General features: G+C 38.7%; 1 protein-coding gene across 1 annotated transcript in view; it reads left to right on the top strand.

The window, feature by feature from the left end:
• The window catches only part of ITGA8 (integrin subunit alpha 8), a 209,382-nt gene that overhangs the window by 131,819 nt on the left and 55,142 nt on the right, over positions 1-22,421 (top strand). Inside the window, exons 15-21 of the mRNA XM_079769464.1 lie at positions 3,305-3,412; positions 8,048-8,103; positions 8,739-8,893; positions 10,140-10,277; positions 10,761-10,828; positions 12,148-12,295; positions 19,230-19,322. Of these exons, the coding sequence (XP_079625590.1) occupies positions 3,305-3,412; positions 8,048-8,103; positions 8,739-8,893; positions 10,140-10,277; positions 10,761-10,828; positions 12,148-12,295; positions 19,230-19,322 (766 nt within the window). The remainder of the gene's footprint in view (positions 1-3,304; positions 3,413-8,047; positions 8,104-8,738; positions 8,894-10,139; positions 10,278-10,760; positions 10,829-12,147; positions 12,296-19,229; positions 19,323-22,421) is intronic.

The raw sequence follows: 22,421 nt of genomic DNA, 5'->3' as shown, positions 1-22,421 counted from the left end.
TGGAGATGGCTTCTTCCAACAAGACAATGCGCCATGCCACGGTGCTCATATTGTGCAGGAGTAGTTTCAAGAACATGAGGGAGACTTTACCTTGCTTAGGTGGCCCCCACAATCACCAGATCTCAATCCAATTGAGCATTTGTGGGACAAAGTTAAAAGAGCCATCAGGCAGCTGGTTCCACAACCATTAAATCTCACAGGACTGGACAGTGCTATTCATCAGGCATGGTGTCAGATTCCTCACATCACCTTTCAACATCTCGTGGAGTCAGTGCCAAGAAGAATCACCACAGTATTGAAGGCAAAAGGTGGCCCAACGAAGTACCGATGGGGTGGTCATAATAATCTGGCCACTCAGTGTATATACTCCACATTTCCTTTTTCCATCCACTAAAGAATGTATTTCTAATTGTTTCAAATGCACTTCCTTTATGTTATAGGTTTTGTCTTAAAGAGTATATCCTAACTATTTATTTTGGAGAACATTTAGATGCTCTATTTAAAATTCGGAGACAGTTTTGCTCTCATTTTTTTTGTTCATTTATCCCTCTATCTTTTTATTCTCATACCTCATGACAAGACTTCCAGCCCCTACTAACATAAAGTTAGTATATGAGTCCTGGCTGGTATTGCTCAGTTGGTTGGAGCATTGCACCATACATCAAAAGATGGCAGGTTCTATTCCTGGTCAGGGCACATGCCCGGGTTGTGGGTTCAATCACCCATCAGAGTACACAGGGAAGGCAACCAATCGATGTTTCTCTCTCACATTGATGTTTGATGTTTCTTCTTCCTCTCTCTCTCTCGCAAATCAGTGGAAACCTATCCTCAGGCGAGGATTTAAAAAAATAAGAATCTTAGTAGCACTTATAAAGTGAAACATTTTTTGTTGTTACTATATTTACATGCGTCCCTTGGCTTTATAAATGCATTAAAATGTGCTGATAGAAAAGGAATGTGTGGTGGGAGAATGTAACCATGTCCTCTAAAGGAAAGTGAGGACACTAAATTAGGGAATAGAAAATATCAGGAATTCGTAGCCTCCAATAGCAAGCGTTGAACATCAGTTCAAATGTGACAGATTGGTCAGGCTTCAAAAACCTGGCCATTCCCACACACCCACAATTTGTAATACTGGCCAAGTTCCCATCTTCCTGAGCCTCTCATTTTTCATCCATAAAATGGGGATAACAATATTTACTTTATAAGTCTATTTTTGTCAAAAGCATTAAATGGGAATCTGCATGCAGAGTACAAGAATAGTAACTGGTAGACAATTGGTGCTCAACATTTTTAGATGCTTTTTCTTGTTAAAAAATAAAGTATATGGGAATAGGAGACACTAGGTCAGGATATCAAAGACAGAGGCAGAGAGCTGCTCCAGGTGTCCTAGGCACCTGCTGCTAACCTAGCTCGATTCCTAGAGAGAGTCTAAGGTTAGGTTTCCTCAGCAGGCAAGATTTTCTTCACCAACCCCAGCACCCTCAGGGCCAGTATATGCCAGCCACTCCCCACTTCAGGTTACAGACAGTCAGATGAGTGAACTGCTCAAAGCGCCAGAGGATGAGGCTGTGTTTGTTGTGGCCACGAGGAAGCACTCAACAGAGCTTATGGAGAGAAACTGACTGGCAGGCAGGCGCTCTGCTCGGAATCCACCACCGCATTCGCCAAGGTCAGGTGTTCCCAGCCAATCACTGGGCACAGCAGGGGTAGAAACGCAGGCCCATCCCTGGGAGATGTGGAGCTCCTCTAACCCAGCCTTGGCTCCCCGTGCCCTGGCTGGACCTCCTTACTTGGATACCCTTTCTTCCCCCGCTTCTTCACAGGGACCAGCCCGCATCACAGTCTGGCCACTGGCTCGCAGCCTCCTCCACTCTCTCCCGTTTTTTTCTCATTATGTTTGCCCCCTAAATGTCTTGCATGGCTCATCCTGTCTTATCATCTACTTTCCCAAGAACTGGAGCTAACAACGCAATATTAAAAACAGCCCTGGCTGGTATTTCTCAGTGGTTACAAGCATCAGCTCTCATACCAAAGGGTGGTGGGTCCAATTCCAAGTCAAGGGCACATGTCTGGGTTTCAGGTTTACTCTCTGACCTCTGTTTGGGGTGTGTGTGGGAGGCAACCAGGCAATGTGTCTCTCTCACATTGATGTCTCTCTCTCTCTCTCTCTCTCTCTCTCTCTCTCTCTCTCTCTCCCTCCCTCCATTCCTCTCTTGCTTCCACTCTCTCTGAAAAGCAATGGAAAAAAATATCCTCATGTGAAGATTAACAAAAAAAAAAGACCAAAAAATATATTGAAAGCAAAATTATATAACAGAGTACAGATAAATAAGGTAACAGAGTTTAGAAAAAGTCCAGTGGACCCCATCATTGTAATCCTGAAATTGTTTAAAGTAAGGACAACAGGGGGGTGGGGGCATGTGTGGGGAGGAGTGTGGGCTGGGAATGGGGGGATGAGGACAAATATGTGATACCTTAATCAATAAAGAAATTTAAAAAAAAATAAAATAAAGTAGGGTCCTAAACAATACTCTGCCCAAGGCACAGCCTCTGACCTGTCAGAGAAAAACGCATGCGATGCAGCAGCATTTCATGTGGTCATCTGAAGACTTGGAACCAAGGGTTAAAAATTGTCCTGTCCCCTTCCCCTATGACTTACATTCTCATCTGGTTATGACTTTAATTGAGTTTATATTAGCCCCTCTCCTCGAACTTGGCGGCACAGTAGAATCACCTGGAAGGTTTTTTAACCTTCTAGTGCCTGATCCTGACCCAGTGACCCTAGTGATTTGCCTGTGTGTGTGTGTCTGTGTGTGTGTGTGGGGGGGGGGGGGTGGGGGGGGCGAGGGGAAGGGGAAGGAAGGGGCATATTATCTGTTTTAAAGCTCCTGGATGCTTATATTATACAGTCAGGAGAACCACTGCTCTATATGAAGTTAAATCTGTAAAGCCTGGCTAGAAAATTTGATCCAACTAAAAAATAATCAGCCAGTAAGGTGGATATAGATATAGTGGCAGATGCCAGAGCAGTATTTCATAACAACCTTGCCAAAATGCTAGGAACCCACTCCATAAACAAAGCAGGTGTGGAAGGCGGTTTTCCTTGCCGGGGCCAGGACATCCTTTATTTGTGTCCGCCAGCTCCCAGATGCCATTAGCTGAGTCTGGAGCCCACCTGCTGAAGCAGTGAGGCAAATTCTGGACACAAAAGCAGGGATGTTGGCGGTGGCCTCTGGACGTGGGGTGGGCTTCTGCCTATGGCTCCCAGGGCTCATTTACATCTTGTGTTTTCTCTCTGCAGAGCGAGACCAGTGGTGACGGTGGATGCCCAGCTTCTGCTGCACCCGGTGATAATCAACCTGGAAAATAAAACTTGCCAGATTCCAGAGTTTATGACTTCTGTGGCCTGGTGAGTTAGTCCATTCAAATCACGCAGGGATTTTGTGACGGAATTAAATTGGATTGATGGATTTTGTGAAGGTGCAGCTTCTGGGTCCATTCGTCTGGACAGGCCTGAGACTCTGCATTTCTTTAAAACAAAACTCCAGGAGGTGCTGATGCTGCAGGTCTGTGCACCAAACAGGAGTAGCGAGCAGTAAGTCTTTAAAACAAAAGCCGAGATCTATGACATGATCCTGATCCTTTGCTGTCAGTTTATCACCTGAAGGTGACTTCTCCAGCCTACAGGCTCCAGGTGAGATGAGAAGTACAGGTTTGAACTGTGCAGGTCCACTTATAAGCAGATTTGTTTTAAATAAATACAGTTGGCCTTTTATAACTGCAGGTTTCACATCTTCAGATTCAACTACCCACGGATGATGCATCCCCAACCACAGATTCCCAACTACGGATCTAAAACAGTTTCCATAAGTGGTTGGTTGCATCTGCAGATGTGAAGGTCCAACTGTAGAGTCAAAAGTTAAACAGCATGGGGGTGAGCAACCCTGATCCCCACCTTATTCCAAGGTCAACAGTATAAAAACATTTGGGAATGATCCTAATGAAACAAATCTTGGAGCGCTCTTTCAGATTCTTGGCATTTTAAAAGAAACATTAACCAAACTGAAAAGATAATAAAATACCTCGACTTTTACATTTGCGTATAGTATGGATACCACTTTTCAGACATATATAATGTCCTTTTTCTCCTTTAAAAGCCAAGCTTGGGTTAAATTACTTGGTTTCCTATGCTGAAAACAGATGTCAGTTTTCTAATTTAGCATGCACCGTTAGACAGAAGGTAAACATTATAAAAATAGTGATTTTTGTGTCCTACACTACGGTATATTTTTTGTGGCCAAGATCTCATCACCAGGAATAGCAGGAAAATTGTGGTTCCTGCGCCTGGGCCATATAGAATATGGCTTATCCAAGTTCTGAAAGTGCTGTTTTTGAATCTTGCCAGTTATCCAGCTTTCCAAAGGGACTACAAAATGGGACTTGATTGTCACACAGCCGGAGAAAATGCCGCTTTGTTTTTAATATGTAGGTCCTCGAGGGTCAAGGTCTGTCCTACTGGGCAATGCCAGCAAGGTACATCCTCTGAAAAATCAACCAATATTTGGTGTGTTTGAGATTTGCCCTCCTTTTCCAGAGATATGGTCTAATTCAGTATGCTTGGTTCCTGAGAATGTCAGAATGCAGTCTTGACCCAAAGAAGTTACAGTATTTCCAGCCAATTTTGGCATGCTGGTGATGGCCTTTGGGTAGGAATTCATTCTGAAGTCAAAGTCTTTGAGGGTGGAGGGTGGAGGGTGGGGGTGAGGAGGACCCTGAAGAATTCTTTGAAAAACATCCTTTGCTGGGAGCTCCCCATTCTTGGAGGCCTGTCCGCTCCTTAATCAGCTTTAGAAAGTAGCTGGGAAATGCCCAGAGCACATTTTAAAAGGGTTTCAAACCATAAAATATAATGAAAACCTGATCTAAGAAAATATGTGATGGAACTTGGACAAGCTATGCTCTATATGGCCCAGGCACAGGAACCATAATTCTCCTGCTAGTCCTGACCCTGTAATGATTAAAAGAGCATGAAATGAGCTGTGCCAGCTTCATAGGCATGAGTATTAGAAATTCAGTATTTCCCCCAATAGTCCTGTGTGTTTACATTCACGGCTGAATGGACTGTATAGGCTGAATTTTTAAGCATATCTGTGTGGCACACTCTGATATAAAGTGTTGTTGTTGTTTTTTCCAAACGAGATAATTTTTCTAAGGGTTTTTAATATTTTTATAAAATTTAAGTAGTTTTAACAGATTATGAGATCTGTTTGGTTTTATGGAAAGAATATTATTTTGTAACAAGAAAATGTCTTTTCATGAACCATTTTCCTGGTTGCATTAAATTATTATTAAGATAAAATGCAATTTGTTATGTGGGCAAATATAAAATATATGCCTTTATAATTATTTATTTTATTCTATTGTATACATTTTCTGAAAGATGTTTCATTTTCATATTTAAAATGTTGAATGGTGGCTCAGAGTATGAAAAGATGAAAAGTTAATAACTGGTTCAGTCTAGAATGTGTTTCTCTGATACCTTTTAAATTTGTTCTAAGAATTTAGTCAGTCTTTCTAAAATTGTTGAAAAACATTTGTTGATTTTCTTTTCTGTAATTTTGGTCTGTACTTAATATAACCTTGTATTGCACATCTGAAACTATTAAGTAAACTTTAACTCAGAAATAGTTCTTCACTTCCATTGATGTGAATTTCTGTGACTTTCAAACAGCTGTGTAGTTTTATAAAGTATCTGCTACTAGAATTTCTAAATTATAAATAAAAATATAAAGCCAGCTCAATCTTAATTGTTAACAAATCAGAAAAATTAAAACTATTTAGTAAAAATATTTCATATTATAAATTTAAACGTTTACAACTATTCACTTTTCAAATCTGAAAAGAACTTTAAATATGCCTAACTTTATGTAAAATCTTATGTTTGCTATCAATGAAATAAGATTGAATTGGTTAAACTGAAAAATGAATTGCTACTTAAATCCTATTCCTCATTTATCTCATTCTTTCTCCATCACCCATGGCTGTTGGAAGCATTATTCCAACCATTACTACATTGGGTTAGGACTAGTGTTAGAAGATTTGTAGTGGATCGTCCTGCCTCTGATATATCAGAAGCACTATAGACAGTTTCATTTTGAATTTATGTAATGAGAGTGCTAAGTTGATTTGTTGTTGTTTTTTTGGTACCCATCAGACCTATTCAAGCTATAATGTACCATAATGACTATGACCATAAATCCTAGTTTGAAATTTTAACTCAATTAATATTCCTATATAATAAAAGGCTAATATGCAAATTGACTGAACAATGGAACAACTCATTGCTATGATGCACACTGACCAGCAGGGGGTAGACGCTCAATGCAGGAGCTGCCCCTTAGTGGTCACTGCACTCCCACAGTGGGAGTGCTGCTCAGCCAGAAGCCGGGCTCACGGCTGGCGAGTGCAGCAGCGGTGGCGGGAGCCTCTCCTACCTCCACGGCAGCACTAAGGATGTGCAGTGGGAAGTGGGCCTAAGCCAGCAGTTGGACATCCCCCAAGGGCTCCTGGACTGCTAGAGGGCACAGACTGGGCTGAGGGACACGCCCCTGAGTGCATGACTTTCATGCACCAGGCCTCTAGTTAATAATAGTTTGCAGCCCTCTTTGATAACCAAGGACTTCCAAAAAAGTTGGACACAGAAAGAAGTTCCAATTTTGAAAGGCAGACGTGCTAAGAAATTTAAAGATGCGATTAACTATTCCTCTTCCCTGAATATATCTAACTGAAGTAGAAGTGGGCTGGAATTTGTGATCTCTCTGGGGACGTGGTAAAAATGCTGTAATAATGGAGAAATCTCAGGAAACTCTTGGCTTAATGGCATATGGCAAATTATTTACCCTGAAGGGAAACGTTGACTGAGGTCACGGGAGATAGATGAATCCCAGATGTGACACATTTTCATTAGGTTTGACACAGGAAGCTGACACATAATTAAAGTATGATTAGGGATTATTTATTCCTTTTGGGTTCTGCAGAAATATTCTAATTATACTATGTATTTTACTAGCAAAAATGTTATAACCGTCATTAAATCATATTTAAGTATTTTCTTATATTTTCACTTTCTTAGAAATGTGAAAAAGCCCCATCTCAAAGCCTGGCTGTCAGGGCTTGACATTTGTCAGGAGGGAGCTGAGCCCACTCAGCCAAGGCAGGCAGAGTCAACCAGCTGCTTCCTGTTCCTTCCACGGCCACAGAACAGGCCCACGTGCAGGTCATCCTACAAACCGTGGCGGACACCTCTCTGGATTATGTTCAGGGAAAACTATAAAGTGTCTCTTCTGCACATATACCCTCTTTTTAGCATCTTTATATGCCATATAATTGTGCCTACCTAGCTGGACACCGCCACTCTATACTCCTTATGTTCTTTCTCTCGCTATTCCCTCTCCTAGTGTATCTGCCTCTGATTGTACCCCACCCCTAGCAAGTTACCACTGAGTTTTCCTCTTCTTCCAAGCAGAGTGAGGATGTGGGTTAATCACACCATGGCGCTCCATGCCTTTTAGGATTAAATCCAAGTTCTTTAACATGACTTTCAGAGCCTTGTTCCTTCCCAGTCTTTCCCATCTTGCTCTAATGCACCCACCACGCCACATTTCTTCAGGTTCTTCAAGTGGGGTCATGTTCTTGCTCATCTCCAGGCTCTACCACTAGCTGTTCCCCTGATGTACTGCTCAATTTTTCACTCTCTGGCACGTGGAGATATTCATTTATTAAATACAGGCAGCAAGCAATTGATTAAACAACCCACTGATTAAATCATATAACCTCACCAGTCGTAATTATATTAGTGTTGAGGCCAACTGGTAGGATATGTGTATATTTTATATGCATATTTATTTTTTAGTTGTATGTGTATAATAAGTGAAGTATAGAGGGAAACAGTGTATTCATCTATCTAGGGTGAGTTAAGGGAAGAGTTCTACTTCAGATTCAAAACTTTATTAACCAATAAATTATTGACTGTTGTTTTCCATAGCTTTTCCTTAAGAGTATGTGCATCTGTAGAAGGCCAGAGCATTCCAAACACAATAGGTGAGAGTGTTTTCTTTTTTCTACTCCTATAGTATATTAAGAAAAGTCAACCATAAGCATTTCTCTGTGCAGACCTCATAGAACTTTTAATGAGTCCTTTGTTAATACCAAGACTCCTAGTGTATATATGGAGCCTTCTTTATAAACATTACTCAAATAATTGGTATTAATATTATCTAGAAAACCAGAAATAATTGTGTGGGGGTGTTCCCTGGGCTCAGGGCTGGTGTTGCTCACCCACCTCCTCACCTCGTGGAAGTTCTATTTCTTTTTCTGAAGGAACTTTAAATGTGCTGAAGGTGTTTTGAAATTCATGCAAGTGAGGGCTTAAAGAGATGATAAGAGAGGAAGAGAATCAAGATGTTTTCTTCCTGTGAGCCCAACAGAACTCATAGATTCTGCCAACCTCATGAAAAAAACATGATTTATGTAAAAAACAAAGTTTTTTTTTTTTAGCTTGGGGAGTATTTCCTAAAATTTTTCTCAGCTCCTCTATTGTTTTTGATCCCAATTATGAAAAAACAATGTTTTCTGAGTAAGCAAGTTGAACTAGGAACTCATACCTCTGCTAAAGCACTGCATTCACCGAATACTTTTCCTTTCCTGATTATATTTACTTTATTTCTTTCCTTTAGGCCTGACCGCCGAGGTGCAGTTAGATTCCCTGAAACAAAAAGGCGCCATTAAACGCACGCTCTTCCTTGACAACCATCAGTCACATTTCATCTTCCCTCTCGTGATAAAGCAGCAGAAATCCCGCCAATGCCAGGACTTTATGGTTTACCTGCGAGTAAGTGTTCCAGGATCACCTTTCTGGCCTCTCACATTCAGAACCACATTCCAACCACTTTTTTTTTTCCCATTTAACCATCAACCTTGTCCACATCATTTTCATTTTATTGGAGGAAACTTTATTTTTAGGCTGCACACTCTGGTCGTGAGCCTCACTTCCTTCCACTAACCCAATAATATGTTGCTATTAATTCTCATGGTTTCTTTTTGTTTTGCTCACAATCTTGATAATAGCACTAACTCAGGTGGTTTTCATTTGTAACTGCCTCCCCTGCAGAATAACATAATTTATTTGAATTTTTCTCCTACATGACTATGTTTAGCCAGATTTTATCAATATGCATTTAAGAGCCAACTCAGGAAAACATTTAGGCATTCAAAGCCTTTATTAAAAGTCATTTATAATTATATTTTTAAAGCAGTGGATTTTTACCAATAACTCCAAACCTACCGTGAAATTTACAAAGCCAAAATATTTATCATACAATTATTTCATCTTCTCACCAGTTGTGAGGTTATTATTCTTTCTTATTTCATCTCCTCCTTTAATGGACTTAGTGAGGGGAAATCTGGTGAAGGCAAAGTTTACAAACGTGTCTGGAAAGTTGGGCGCATGACCCTGGAGTCTCATTATGACCTTGACTGGCACACAATTGAAGGGTGGCATGTTCACCACAGGGAGTAAGGTGGTCCGTGTGCTCAGGGCTTGGTGCTACTCACTCACCTCTTCACCTCGAGGGAGTTCTATTTCTTTTTCTGAAGGAACTTTAAATGTGCTGAAAGTGTTCTGAAGTTCATACAAGTGAGGGCTTAAAGAGACGATAAGAGAGGAAGAGAATCAAGATGTTTTCTTCCTGTGAGCCCAACAGAACTCATAGATTGTGCCAACCTCGTGGAAATATAAATCCCAATTTGTGAAACTTTAAATATTTATTACATATATAAGTTGGTTTTGTGTTGACAATTTTTTAACTTTGCAATTTAGCCAACCTGTGTGAGTTTTGAAGATCTGGAGACCCTGAAGATTACCTCTAGAAGCATATATTTCAATGAAGCCACAGCTCTAAATGAATCATCTCTGAACACGTTTTAATTAAGCTGTATTAATAGTCAGTGAGTGCTTAAGCTCATGATGGTGATGATTACTTCATTATTCACTTTCGCTAAGTCCAGTGCCTTTCACAGACTAACATCCTGCAGCTGATTCACAGAGCCTTCCTTGACTCTGTCATTATTTTTCCCAGGATGAAACTGAATTCCGAGATAAATTATCTCCAATCAACATTAGTTTGAATTACAGTTTGGATGAATCCACCTTTAAAGAAGGCCTGGAAGTGAAACCAATATTGAACCACTACAGGGAAAATGTTGTTACTGAACAGGTAGGTCCTTGATGGTCTTCGTATTCTCACTCAGGCCCTGGGCATGGCTTCTGTGACCTTAAGATGGAACGTAGTCCCTTTTGTCTCATTCCTGCGCACAAATATATAACATTTGGGAGATTTTTCTAACAGGTTTCCTGAAACACTGCATCATTGTGTTTTCAGAAGCCCATCCCCTTGTGCAACCAAGATTTAATATGTTCAAAATGTGGCTGTAATGGAAGCAATACAGTCTGTAATTCTCAAAACATTGCCAGACTCACATTCTTTACAGACATTTCAGAATGAATTGGAATCGGGCTATTATGTAAACTGGCCTCTATTGGGAGGTCACTGCTGAACATGGGGCTTCTAGCTGGGTAGAATCATGCCTAGTGAGACGAAAGCTTTGCTTTAATTTACGGAATCGTTCATAATTTTCAAGAAAAAGGATGTGATTCCGGTTTTCCCAGATTATTCCTGATATGTTCTTGCACAACACAGGCTCACATCCTGGTGGACTGTGGTGAAGACAACATGTGCGTTCCTGACTTGAAGCTGTCAGCCAGACCGTAAGTTTAAATAAATAAACTTGTACATTTATCTAATGGAACACAGGTGTTTACTTAAAGCTTTTCTGGAGAAAGTATACACTTTCAACTCCTACAAAAAATACACTGCGTGAAAGTCTTGAGTGTGGCTACACTTTGCGTTAGCCAGTGGTTTGGGTCAGTTCTTGGTCATTGGTGTCAAGTGGCCACCCTAAGGTTTTGCAAGAGCTGTTTCATCTTTCAGCAGAAGTGAAAAAAAAGGTTTTGTTCAAAGTAAATTAATCTATGGGGTGGTTCAGGTTGTATTTACTTGTCTCAGTTCTGTGGGCAAAGAATTCAGAGACAGGCTGGTTCCATCAACATCTTAGCCAAAACTTTTTATGCAGCACCCCATGACTCAAAGGCATCCTCAAAATTGTCAACACAAAACCAGCTTTAATTTGCTGGGGGGAAATGGAATGGCACTCTATGGAGTAAAGCAGAAGGTGTCACAAAATCCAATCAGAATCAGAGGACTTCCCAGTTGCCTGTAGTGGCGAGTCACCATCCCATAATTGTGTTGCATTATAATATGTAAAGAAATGAAATGAAGATGTGAGCTATCTATGATGGGACAAAGCAGATTCATGCTCCTTTACCCCACCCCCCACCCCCAGGACCTGTCTCACTGCCAATGTTTGGAATCCACTTGATATCTCTCAAGGAGACTTTCTCCAAACTTCACAAGTTAGCCAGGGTCAAAAGTGAAATAGGCATTTCCAGATGTTGGTTCAATTTGAAGTTTGGAGTGAATTAAATTTCTTCAAAATACTTCACAATCCTTAATCAGCTATTTGTGATCTTTTATCTGCTACTTTCTTCCCTCTCATTGTACATTTTGCATTACACGTCTCCCACTCAGAGTTTTTAAACTGTGTCTCTCTCTTTTTCCCCCCACGGCTCATCTTACTTCCTGCTGGGTGTTTCCAGGGATGTGCAGAAGCTGCTCATTCTGGCTTGTGAGCCAATTGTTAAATTTTCTAGAATTTTTGCTGGCAAATTATTAAGTATGTCAGTAGCTTGACATTGACCATAGTGGGAGGATTCATACCACTGGAATCAGCAAATGTTGCAAATGGTGTGGGGTGTGCTTTTTGAGACCTGGTTGTTAACCATTGACCAGCACATCATTGGATGTTTTCTGGTCCTTCCCAGCCAAACCGCCTCATGGCCATCCATCTTCTTTTTGCCTCAGTCTTACACTTCCACATCTTTCGTCCTTTCCTCTCCGGTAAGTCCTTAACTAAAATACCCATGAATCCAGCGAGTATCTAATGATCCCTGTTCAACTGCATTTCTAGAGATAAGCATCAGGTCATCGTTGGAGATGAAAATCATGTTATGCTCATAATCAATGCAAGAAATGAAGGTGAAGGAGCCTATGAAGCAGAACTCTTGGTGATGATACCAGAAGAGGCAGATTATGTCGGGATTGAGCGCAGCAACAAGGTAATGCCTACTAATTATTCGAAGTAGTAAAGTGCTAGGTATATTTTGGAAGTCAAATCAATGTTGAGTAGAACCATCTTAGATGAGAGTTTCTTTCTTAAAAAAAAGAAAACAAAATGGCACTTTACTTGTTAATCATGATTGCAGTCAGCCAGGAAGGGGGATGGTCTTTCTTGGCCACACATGCAAAGATACATTGGCCAAAGTTTGAGAGCCGTAGCAAGGAAGAGAATACAATTGCTGAAAGAAGCAGCTTACCCATGGATGGATTGCTCAGCTAAATTCACAAGCTCACGCCTACCCTCACTGGCTGTTTTCAGGCCTTTGTTTTGAGTTCCTTTAAGTTTCAAGCAGGTCCCAGGAGGTCTGGTTCTCATTACAGCTTATGGAGGAAGGTCCAGCCAATCCCGACTGAGCACTGATAACAACCCAGACAGGCACTGGGAAGGAAACACGGTCATTTTTCTTTCTTCATGGTCCACCTTTTCGGGACTGGGTCCAAGAAAAGCCACGTCTTCGTCATTTGCCAGTCCCGCAATGCCACTATTTATTAAACTGACGTGGATGCTTTTTATAGTCTTTCCTTCCTTGTCAGAACATGAATCTTCCCACTCAGAGTATCCAAAGGTTCTGTTGTGTTTATGATCGCTTGGTCTAAGATACATTGTAGAATAATGGAGAGAGTCCCTCATTTTTAGAAATATGTGGACTCACAATTAAGGGCAGAGACCAAGGTGAATATTCTTTCATAGTCACCCCTCATTCAGAGCTAGGCACAGTGGGTGCTCCTTAGCAACTTGCTGGTGGATTTGTTCTTTTAAACTATAATTTATATTAAATTCATGCGAGTTTCCAAATGCTGCATATTCTGAGGAGTTTGAAGATGCTAATGCTTAAATAATTTAATGAAAAATAATTCCTCTAAAGAGAGCTTAACAAACTGTTGTGATATTGGTATTTTATAGGCATTGAAAAACATCGAGAATATAAAATTCTCTATTCACACCTCTAGTCTCATGTTTTATATTTTGGTTAAACTATCTTGCTAGTAAAAAAATAAGTCCAGGAGGGTAATAATCATGTATCTTTAACAGTCATAAAGTCATTATAAGTTTTTGAAAAGACATTCATAGAAAAATATCACCTACAAATACTTCCATGGAGATAACGCATAAACAAATCAAAAAATGGGCTCAAGTATGTCATTTTTCCATGTTCCAGGGCTCCACTCATTTTTATTCCAATTCCTTTCATGCCACTCCTCCTCTGACTTCGTCAAACAGAGCAGCTATTCTAAAATGTTTTCCTTTTAGAAAAAGATCCAGTTTACTGTTCCCTTTGTTGTGAGGAAAACTTGGATAGCATTCATTTATCCCTTCTGTCTTTGCCTGTAAACATTACAAAAGACATTATCCATAATCTCTAATGAGTCCTTAACTGTTCTTCTTCCAGCTCCATCTTTGAATTTTACATTACTAAGCCACATTCTACTTTCTTCTTTGTTTTTAAGCAGTTTGAGATTTGTGTATTTTTTTTATTTAAACTAAGTTCAAGTATTTTTAAAACAACTTTTTATCAGGAGGAAAAGTATTGGGATTATCTGATTGTAAGTTTTGCTATCTTTTGTTGAAAACACTGATCTTTTAAAAAATGTAGACAGTGGCCCGGCTGGTGTGGCTCAGTGGTTGAACCCATGAAGTCAAGGTTTGATTCCAGTCAGGGCACATGCCTAGGTTGCAAGCTTGATCCCCTGTAGGGGGACTGCAGGAGGCAGCCAATTGATGATTCTCTCTCATCATTGATGTTTCTGTCTCTCTCTCTCTCCCTCTCCCTTCCTCTATGAAATCAATAAAAACATATTTTTTAAATGTAGATGGTGATCATCTCTTTCTCTGGACACCTTAACTGAGCCAACCTTTATCCTTCCCTTTGGTGACCTTCCTTCTAAATTTTTCTAGAAATAAAGACCTATGTCAGTAGTTCCCAATGTGGGGCACATGCCCCACAGGGGGCAATTTGATTTTTAAGGGGGGAAATTTGAGAATGAGTTATTAACAGTGAATTTTTTGCATTTCTTATGGCTCTAGGGGCCTCATATACAGTATATAAGTATATATTGTGACATATTTATGCATTTCAGTTTTTTGTTATATGTTTTGAAACTTCATTTGCTATTTTTCATGTCACTTCATATTATTATTTTAACAATTTCTTAGTGATTTCTTCCTCAGTACTTCAACGGTCCTTTCGTTCTTTTATTTTTCTCTTTCATGGGTGCCATGTTCTTTGGAAGTTTGTTTAGACCAAGTTAATGGCCTTTTGGGTTTCCTCCATGTGAATAGTTCACTTTTTGAATAATAAGAATTATATGTCATGGGGGGCGGGCATTAGGGTTTTAGAGATACTTAGGTGGGGCATGGCCAAAAAAAGGTTGGGAACCACTGACTTACATGCTTTATCTTTTATTATTATTGCATTAGTAAATTATATGTAACATAAAATTTATCATTTGTAACTGTACAGTTCAGTGACATAAAGTGCATTTACACTGTTGCACAACAATCACTACCATCCATCCATAGAAGAACTCTCATTTTGCAAAGCTGAAACTCTGTACCCATCAAACACTAACTCTGAATTCCCCCTCTCTCCAGGCCCTGTAACCACCATTCACCTTTCTATCTCTAGGAATTGGGCGATTCTAGGTTCCTCATGTACTCCCCTTCACTCCTCTGCCTCACAGTCACCGTGTCCAGAACTAGACTTTTCATCTTCCACACTCACGTTCCTCCTCTTCCCCTCCAGTTCCTATCTCAGAGAATGGCACCAGAATGCACCTCATTTCTGAAGCCTGAGTTGGTCTGAAATATCTCCAGTCCACAGCCTCTCTCTATATAACTGCCACTATCACTGCCTTCATGCAGACTGGAATGACTTTTTCCTGAGCATACTGTAACCGTCTCCTAATTCATGACCCCATCTCCCTGCCTCCTGCCAAGGAAGCCCTCTTTCTATGATGCAAATTGACCACGTCATTCTCTTGCTTAAAACCCTCACTAGCTCCCCATTGCTTTTAAGATAAAGTCCAGATCCTTGAGATGACTAACAAGGCCTTTAATTATATCACCTCTGAATTATATACCTCTTCAGCCACATCTTTCCTTTACCTACCTCTTCAGCCACATCTTTCCTTTACCTCACACCCTAAATCCCAGCAGGACAGAATTTCTTTTCAGTTCCTGCGATAGCCCTGCATGCTCTCACCAGAGAGCTTGTCCCTGCAGTTCCTTCTCTCTGACACACTGACTACTTCCTCCTCCCCTTTATCCAGCTTACCTCTTTCTAGTCATTCTTTTTTTAAATTTAATTTAATTTTATTATTTAAGGTATTACAAATAGTAGTACATATATCTTCTCCTCCCCCCCCCCCATGACCTCCTCCCGGCCTCCCCTACCACCACTCCCCACCCCCCGCACTTGCCCTCGTTCCCGTCCCCAGTGTCTTGCATCTGTTGGTTGTGCTTATATGCATGCATACAAGTCCTTCGGTTGATCTCTTCACCCCACCCCGCCACCCCCGACCCTCCCCTACCTTAGGCCTCAGTTTACTAACGACTGAGACTGCTAAAATTTATTTTGCAATTGCTATGGGCTGGGCACTGCTCTAAGCTCCGCATATTTTATTTATTTATTTATTTTTTATAATGCTTTAAGTTATAGCATGATTTTTCTCTGGTTCTAGAACTACCTTTAATATTTTTAGGTAAGTATTTATCAACCAATGTGGGTTATAATCAAATTATTATTATGATTATGAATATCCAAATTTTTCATTAGTGAAAATTTGTTCATATATATTCATCTAAATTTCTCCAATGTACTATAATTCTTAGTTAAAAGGCCAAATTAATTGTAGTTTTAATAAATCCCACATTATTACAATTCAAATGGGCTTAATATTATCAATTATAATCTTAATGAGGAATAAAAAAGATAAAAATTATGAATGTGTGGCTTTTGAAATGAATATAGTATGCTACTGGTCTGGTGTGGAAATGGATCAAAATACATTTACTTAATCCTCATGACAGCTTTATAGAGAAATGGCAAGGCTATCATCACCTCCATTGTATACTAGTAGATAAGGAGAAATTCAGTAACACGCAGAAAGTTACATAGCTATTCTGTAGCGGAGCCAAGATCGAAACCTCTGCTGTTAGGTCCAGGCCCCGTGCTTAATCACTGCTCCCTTTTCTGGTTGCTTAAATCTATGTGCATGTCCTCCTCTATCACTACCAATTTCTTCTGCCATAAACTTAGCAAACTGTATTGTGTTTCCATTGCTTGTTGCAATTGCTTGTGATCACTTACTGCATTTGTAATAACTGGAAATTCAGTGAGGGTATGTGTCTAGTAAATAACAGTAAATATTTTCAGTGAATGAATAAATGCATGAATGATACCCTTAGAGCTATAAATGGATTAGAACAAGAGTGTTCCTGGAACAGCGGAGGAAAATAATCTAGAAATATCTAGAAAAACAATTATTGTTTCTCTCACTCAGAGGAAATAAAGGTTAAAAAAAGAAAGAGGGTGATGGTCTGTGGAGAGGAAATAACTTTGATTGATGTGGAAAAGCTATTTCTAGAAAGCTGGAAAAATGTATATATAACTTTTAACCTTTAGATAAGATAAAAATATTTACTATAGGAACTGAATCCTTGAATTATATTCAGGGGATACATGGGCATTTTTTAAAGCTTTTGCTGTGTTTCTTTTTTGTTTTCAGGACTGAGTTAATAATCTCAACACAAAACATCTCTGTATGACTTGAGTTAGTTATGAATTCTTAAGGTTGAATAGATGCTAAAGGTATCTTTCAGGATAGAGACTATTACCAGCTTTTTAAAAATATGTTTTGATGAAGGGATTAAGGAAAAAAAACCACAAATGACAGTATGGTGATTACCTGAGGGAAAGTGTGGTGGGGGAAGGAGACTTGACTTGGGGTGGTGAACACACAGTACAATATACAGATGATGTGTTATAGAATTGACCTCTCAAGTTTGTATAATTTTATTATCCAATGTCATGCCAATAAATTCAATTAAAAAAAGAAAATATGTTTCTTACCTCCATCAGAAACTGACATGTCATTCATTCATATTTAGAAAGAGCACATATTAAATGGTGCCTCCAAATACGAGTGATTCACTCCTTTCTCATTACTTGGGACAGACTTTCAATGGATGCTCTAGGAAGAGAAGTACCAGGGTGATTAAGGAGGAGGACTTTATAGTTATTTGTGTGTTTGTCTATTTCATTGAAGGCTCCTCCTTAGCAAAGAGTGTGAGCTACTTTCACTGTTATCTCCCAACACCATCTCCCTTTCGCCAAACACTGTTCTAGGCACTGGGAATAAGACAGATACAAAGCCCCCTTCTTCCCGATGCTTATTTTCTCAAAGCATATGACCTACCTACAGAATTCTTTATCTAGATATCTGGGATTTGTTTGGCTTTTCTTTGTTTTGGTTTTAAATCTTGTGTTTTTTTTTCTCAATAAAGTGGAAAAGATGGAATAGAGGGTAGTTTCTGAAACTTTTACTTGGAAATTCACATTACTTCTTTACATGAAATTTCAATACAGCTAAAAGATGGATAAACGGCCCTCATATTCAGAACACTCGTCCATGGACCTCTCAGGGGGCACAAATCCCCAAAAGGTTGCTCCTTTGTAAATGTCCTCATTTTGTAAGCTTATCTTTGGGAATGAGGATTATAGGCTTTTTCTGAGTTTTTTTTTAAAGTTTAATTTTTATTTTCCAGTTACAGTTCACTTTCAATATTATTTTGTATTGGCTTCAGGTGTATAGTATAGTGGTTAGATAATCATATACTTTACATAGTGTTCCCCCTCGATATTTCCAGTACCAAATTGGCACCATACTTAGTTACTGAAATATTATTGACTCTATTACCTATGCTGTGCTTTACATCCCCTTGACTATTTTGTAACTATCAATTTGTGCTTCTTAATCCCTTCACCTCTTTCTCACAGGTGATATATTAGTAGCACTTACCAAGTTTGATGGAATTATGGGTGAACACGTTGGTCGCTATCACCAATGGCAGAGCATGGCCATAGGGACATTAGGTTTTGAAATATGGTAAGGGCTCAGGGTAGAGAGCAAGGTGTGGATTCTAGGCAGCTGGGAGTAACATGAGGACACAGGTGGAGCTGTGAGCAGACAGCACGAGTTCAAAGATAAACCTTTTCTTTCCCCTCTTCCCTGGTGTAACCTTGAGATCTTCTCCAACATAGCTCTAAGCATCTCTTCAAACCTGAGTTTTTGTATATTCTAATCAGAATAGGATGTATGGGGAAGAAGGGAGACAGGAAGCACTGGGTCAATATAAAAGTGTTCTCTTTCCATCTTAAGTGTTTAGGATTGAACTAAGATTAATTGTGTAATCTCAAAATGGGACCATGATGTGTAGAAATTTGTGTTCAAAGAAGTTCTCCTGCAAATGGTCATTGAGTCATATGATCATGTATACTGCCATTTCATTTTTGCAAGAATAAATTAGCTGTGTTGAATTATCTGTGATGTTCATGGCCCTAATTTAATATTAACAGTGAAAACAATTTCTAGAACATTTGTATAAATACTATAGGAAGCTTTTTTTTTTTTTTTTTTTTTTGGCAAGGAAACACAATAGTTGGGTTTACCAATCTAAAAACTTTCTAAAATTAAACTTCAATCTTGTTTCTCAAGTTTTTCTTCTGAGTTGGTCACACATTAATTCCTGGGCACAGCTGCCCCCACAGGTGTTTGAAATCAAGAGGAGCTTCCCACCCCCAGCGTTGCTTTTGTGACAGGATGTAATTTATACTGCCCCTGAATCCACCCCGGTGTTCTCTCCTGTTGTAGGGATTCCGACCACTGAGCTGTGAGTACAAGATGGAAAATGTAACCAGAATGGTGGTGTGCGACCTTGGGAATCCGATGGTGGCTGGAACAAATGTAAGAGAAAACCAGAAGCACTTACTGATGTCTGTCTAATTGAATTTTAAAAGGAACTAATGGAAAGCTACCCAATAGCACTCAGCAATTTAGAACATAGCAATTAAAACAAATTAGGCAGGAAATTACCAGACCAGGGCAGTGGGATTTAGCATTATAACCAACACAGAGTGGATAATCTAAGGTTAAAAACACAAAAGATTAATACTTTTGTGTGCTTTCTCTTTGCACATCACTCTTACACATCTTTTAGTCACAACAAGTCTATAAATACTATTTATTTTTTTTTACTACAGATTTTTTGATGACTTTTTTTTGGATTTACTATAACTTTTTCTTGAATTAAAAAACAAATACAATATAATTATTTAAGAATAACAATTAAAAATTTTAGCAAAGGTGTTTAAATTTTTATTTCTAATATACCTCCCATATGAATATAATTCACAGTACTTTCATATTAAAATATTATAATAATTCAGCTTTTAAATCAGCTTTACTAGGTATTACTTGAAGAACTGGTATCTTACTTGAAGAATAATATATTTTAGCTGAAGAATAATACAGAAAAATGTAGCAAGAAAAAGAAAGGGTTAATAATGATCTGTAACATGCTCATGAAATAATGAGTTGGTTTATTTCCTCTTCTCTTCCTCCTCCCCTGGCCCTCACCACTCCTCCTCCTCTTCTTCTTTCTTCTCTTCCTTCACCAGCTTCTCCTCCTTCTTTTTTTTTTTTTCTTCTTTGTTTCCAGATTTAGGAACTTCCCATTCAGTATTACTTGTGGACAAAACATTTATTTTATACAATTACTGTTTACATGTACACATAGGAACTTCTTGTAATAAATATCACAGTGGAAATAATTATTTTTTGAAGTCATATATCAGAAAAATATTCTGAAATCTGCAAATACTACATAATTAAATGTTACATAAACTAAACGTATACATTCCTCTATTTTAAATTAGATGTTTATGATGATCAATGGAATGGTTTGTTTGAAAAAAAAATTACAATTAAATAGATTTGTATTAGAACAACTTCCAGAATTATATTCCAAAGAGACCTAATCTCTTGAGGTAAGCCTTTAAAGAAGAGTTCTGTGGTCACTGCTGAATGTCATATCCTCTGGGACACTCAGGTGCATGTTTGCATTTTAAAGCTACTGAGAAGTACTGCAGTAAATAAACCACTCAGCCCAGAGTTTCACACATGTGTTTGAGCCTTTGAAACTTTCTATCAAGAAATACATATTCCCGCCCTGGCTGGGGTGGCTCAGTTATTTGGAGAGCTGTCCTGTACACCAAAAGGTCGCAGACTCGATTCCTGGGCAGGACACACACCCAGGTTTCGGGTTTGATCCCAGTCAGGGTTCGTAAGGGAGGCAACCGATTTATGTTTCTCTTTCACATCACTGTTTCCTCTCTCCCTCTCCCCTCCTCTCTCTCTAAAATCAGTTAGAAAAACATATCCTCAGGTGAGGATTAAAAAAAATTTTTTTTTAAGAAAACACAAAAAAAAGCAAATACCTATTCCCAATTTATACTTTAGGACTTTAGGTTATTGTGCAAAAAAATATTTTTGCTTTTTTACATTATAATAAACACTGTACCATTGATACTGGGTAATTTTTAAAAAGGTACTAAGCTATATAGTTTAGTAAGCTCACTTCCTGGTTAAAAAAAAGTAAATATTTAAATGAAAAATCAACTTTTATAAGCTAACATAATTGGGTGACCCTCTGTGTTATAAACCCATTACTGGGTGGTTTTTCAATGTTGTCGCATTTGATTTTCACAACAACCAACTACTTTATGAGTCAGGTACTTCTCCTATGTTATGGATGAGAAAACTGAGACTCAAGAGAAGTCAAATGAATTGCCCAAAGTCACACAGGTAATGAAGGACAGACCCAAGATTTGAACCAGGCCTGTCTGCAAAATTGTGATGAGTACTTGGGTGAAAACTAATGGGTAACAGATGAGATACTTAAACGAGGCCATGGAAGACAGAATGGAAATTTAAGCTGAGATATTAGAACATTTTTCTTTAGAATTATTTTCTCTGGAAGCTAATAAATCCTTTTGCCAATTTTCAACCACAATCCAACCACCTAATTTGATATGAAGAGTTCTCCCTAAGGCCAAAGAGAAATGAATTGACATGGTGGCAATGATGTTAGCATCTATAGATGACTGGGCACTAATTCCATTTTTCAGTATTAAAAGTATTAAATCTAGACCAGAGGTAATCTAAACTCATCAATAACTAAGAATAATCATGGAACAGAAACTGGCCACCAGTGACATTCAAAGTGGAAGGTAAAATGACAGTGTGGTCTTAACCACAAATGTGTTTATGTGAAACCATGTCAATCCATTTTATCAGCAAGTAATCTTTAGAAGTCAAGGAAGTAAATTTTTTCTATTCATTTATCTCTGAGGTCTATAGTGGAAGAAACCTAATAGCTTTCTTATCTCACTCTTTAATGCCCTTAAGCACATCCAATTTTATTGCATTCTATTTTGTTATAAAACATTTTGATTTATTTACCTCATTTTGTACTTTAAAAAGAATACTCTCGTGGGCTGTAGTAAAATTCCAAAGGTAAAAGCAGTCCTAAATATTAAAAAACACCATAATAGTTTTCAAGCAACTTTATGTTTTAATTGAACAAACTATTCAAGGCAGTATTCAGAAGTGTTACTTCTGATTTGTAAGTAGTAATGTCATTTTCATAGAATAGCTACAGTAATAGAAAATATTTACATACCAATGAGATTCATAAAAATTTGCAAAATCTTTTAAACAGGAAAACAAGAAAATAGTAGTTCAACAAAGACTTCTTAGAATCAATGCCCAGAGATCTGGTGCTAGATTCCACTTAAGAACACATGTATCTTTTACTGATATGAATTTGTCACACCTTTTATCTTCACCCCACACTGAATTGTTCTATAATGAAGACCAACATTAGGTAGACTTCATCACAATATAGTAAGATCCCCATCACTGGAAGTGTACAAACAATGGCACACTCTTTCTCATCATTCTTTTTTTATGAGAAACTAGAGGCCCAATGCATGAAATGTGTGC

Source organism: Cnephaeus nilssonii (genome assembly GCF_951640355.1).
Source record: "Cnephaeus nilssonii genome assembly, chromosome: 4".
NCBI lineage: Eukaryota > Metazoa > Chordata > Mammalia > Chiroptera > Vespertilionidae > Cnephaeus > Cnephaeus nilssonii.
Note: the sequence above shows the minus strand (reverse complement) of the source record. Positions and strands in the feature narration are given on the sequence as shown.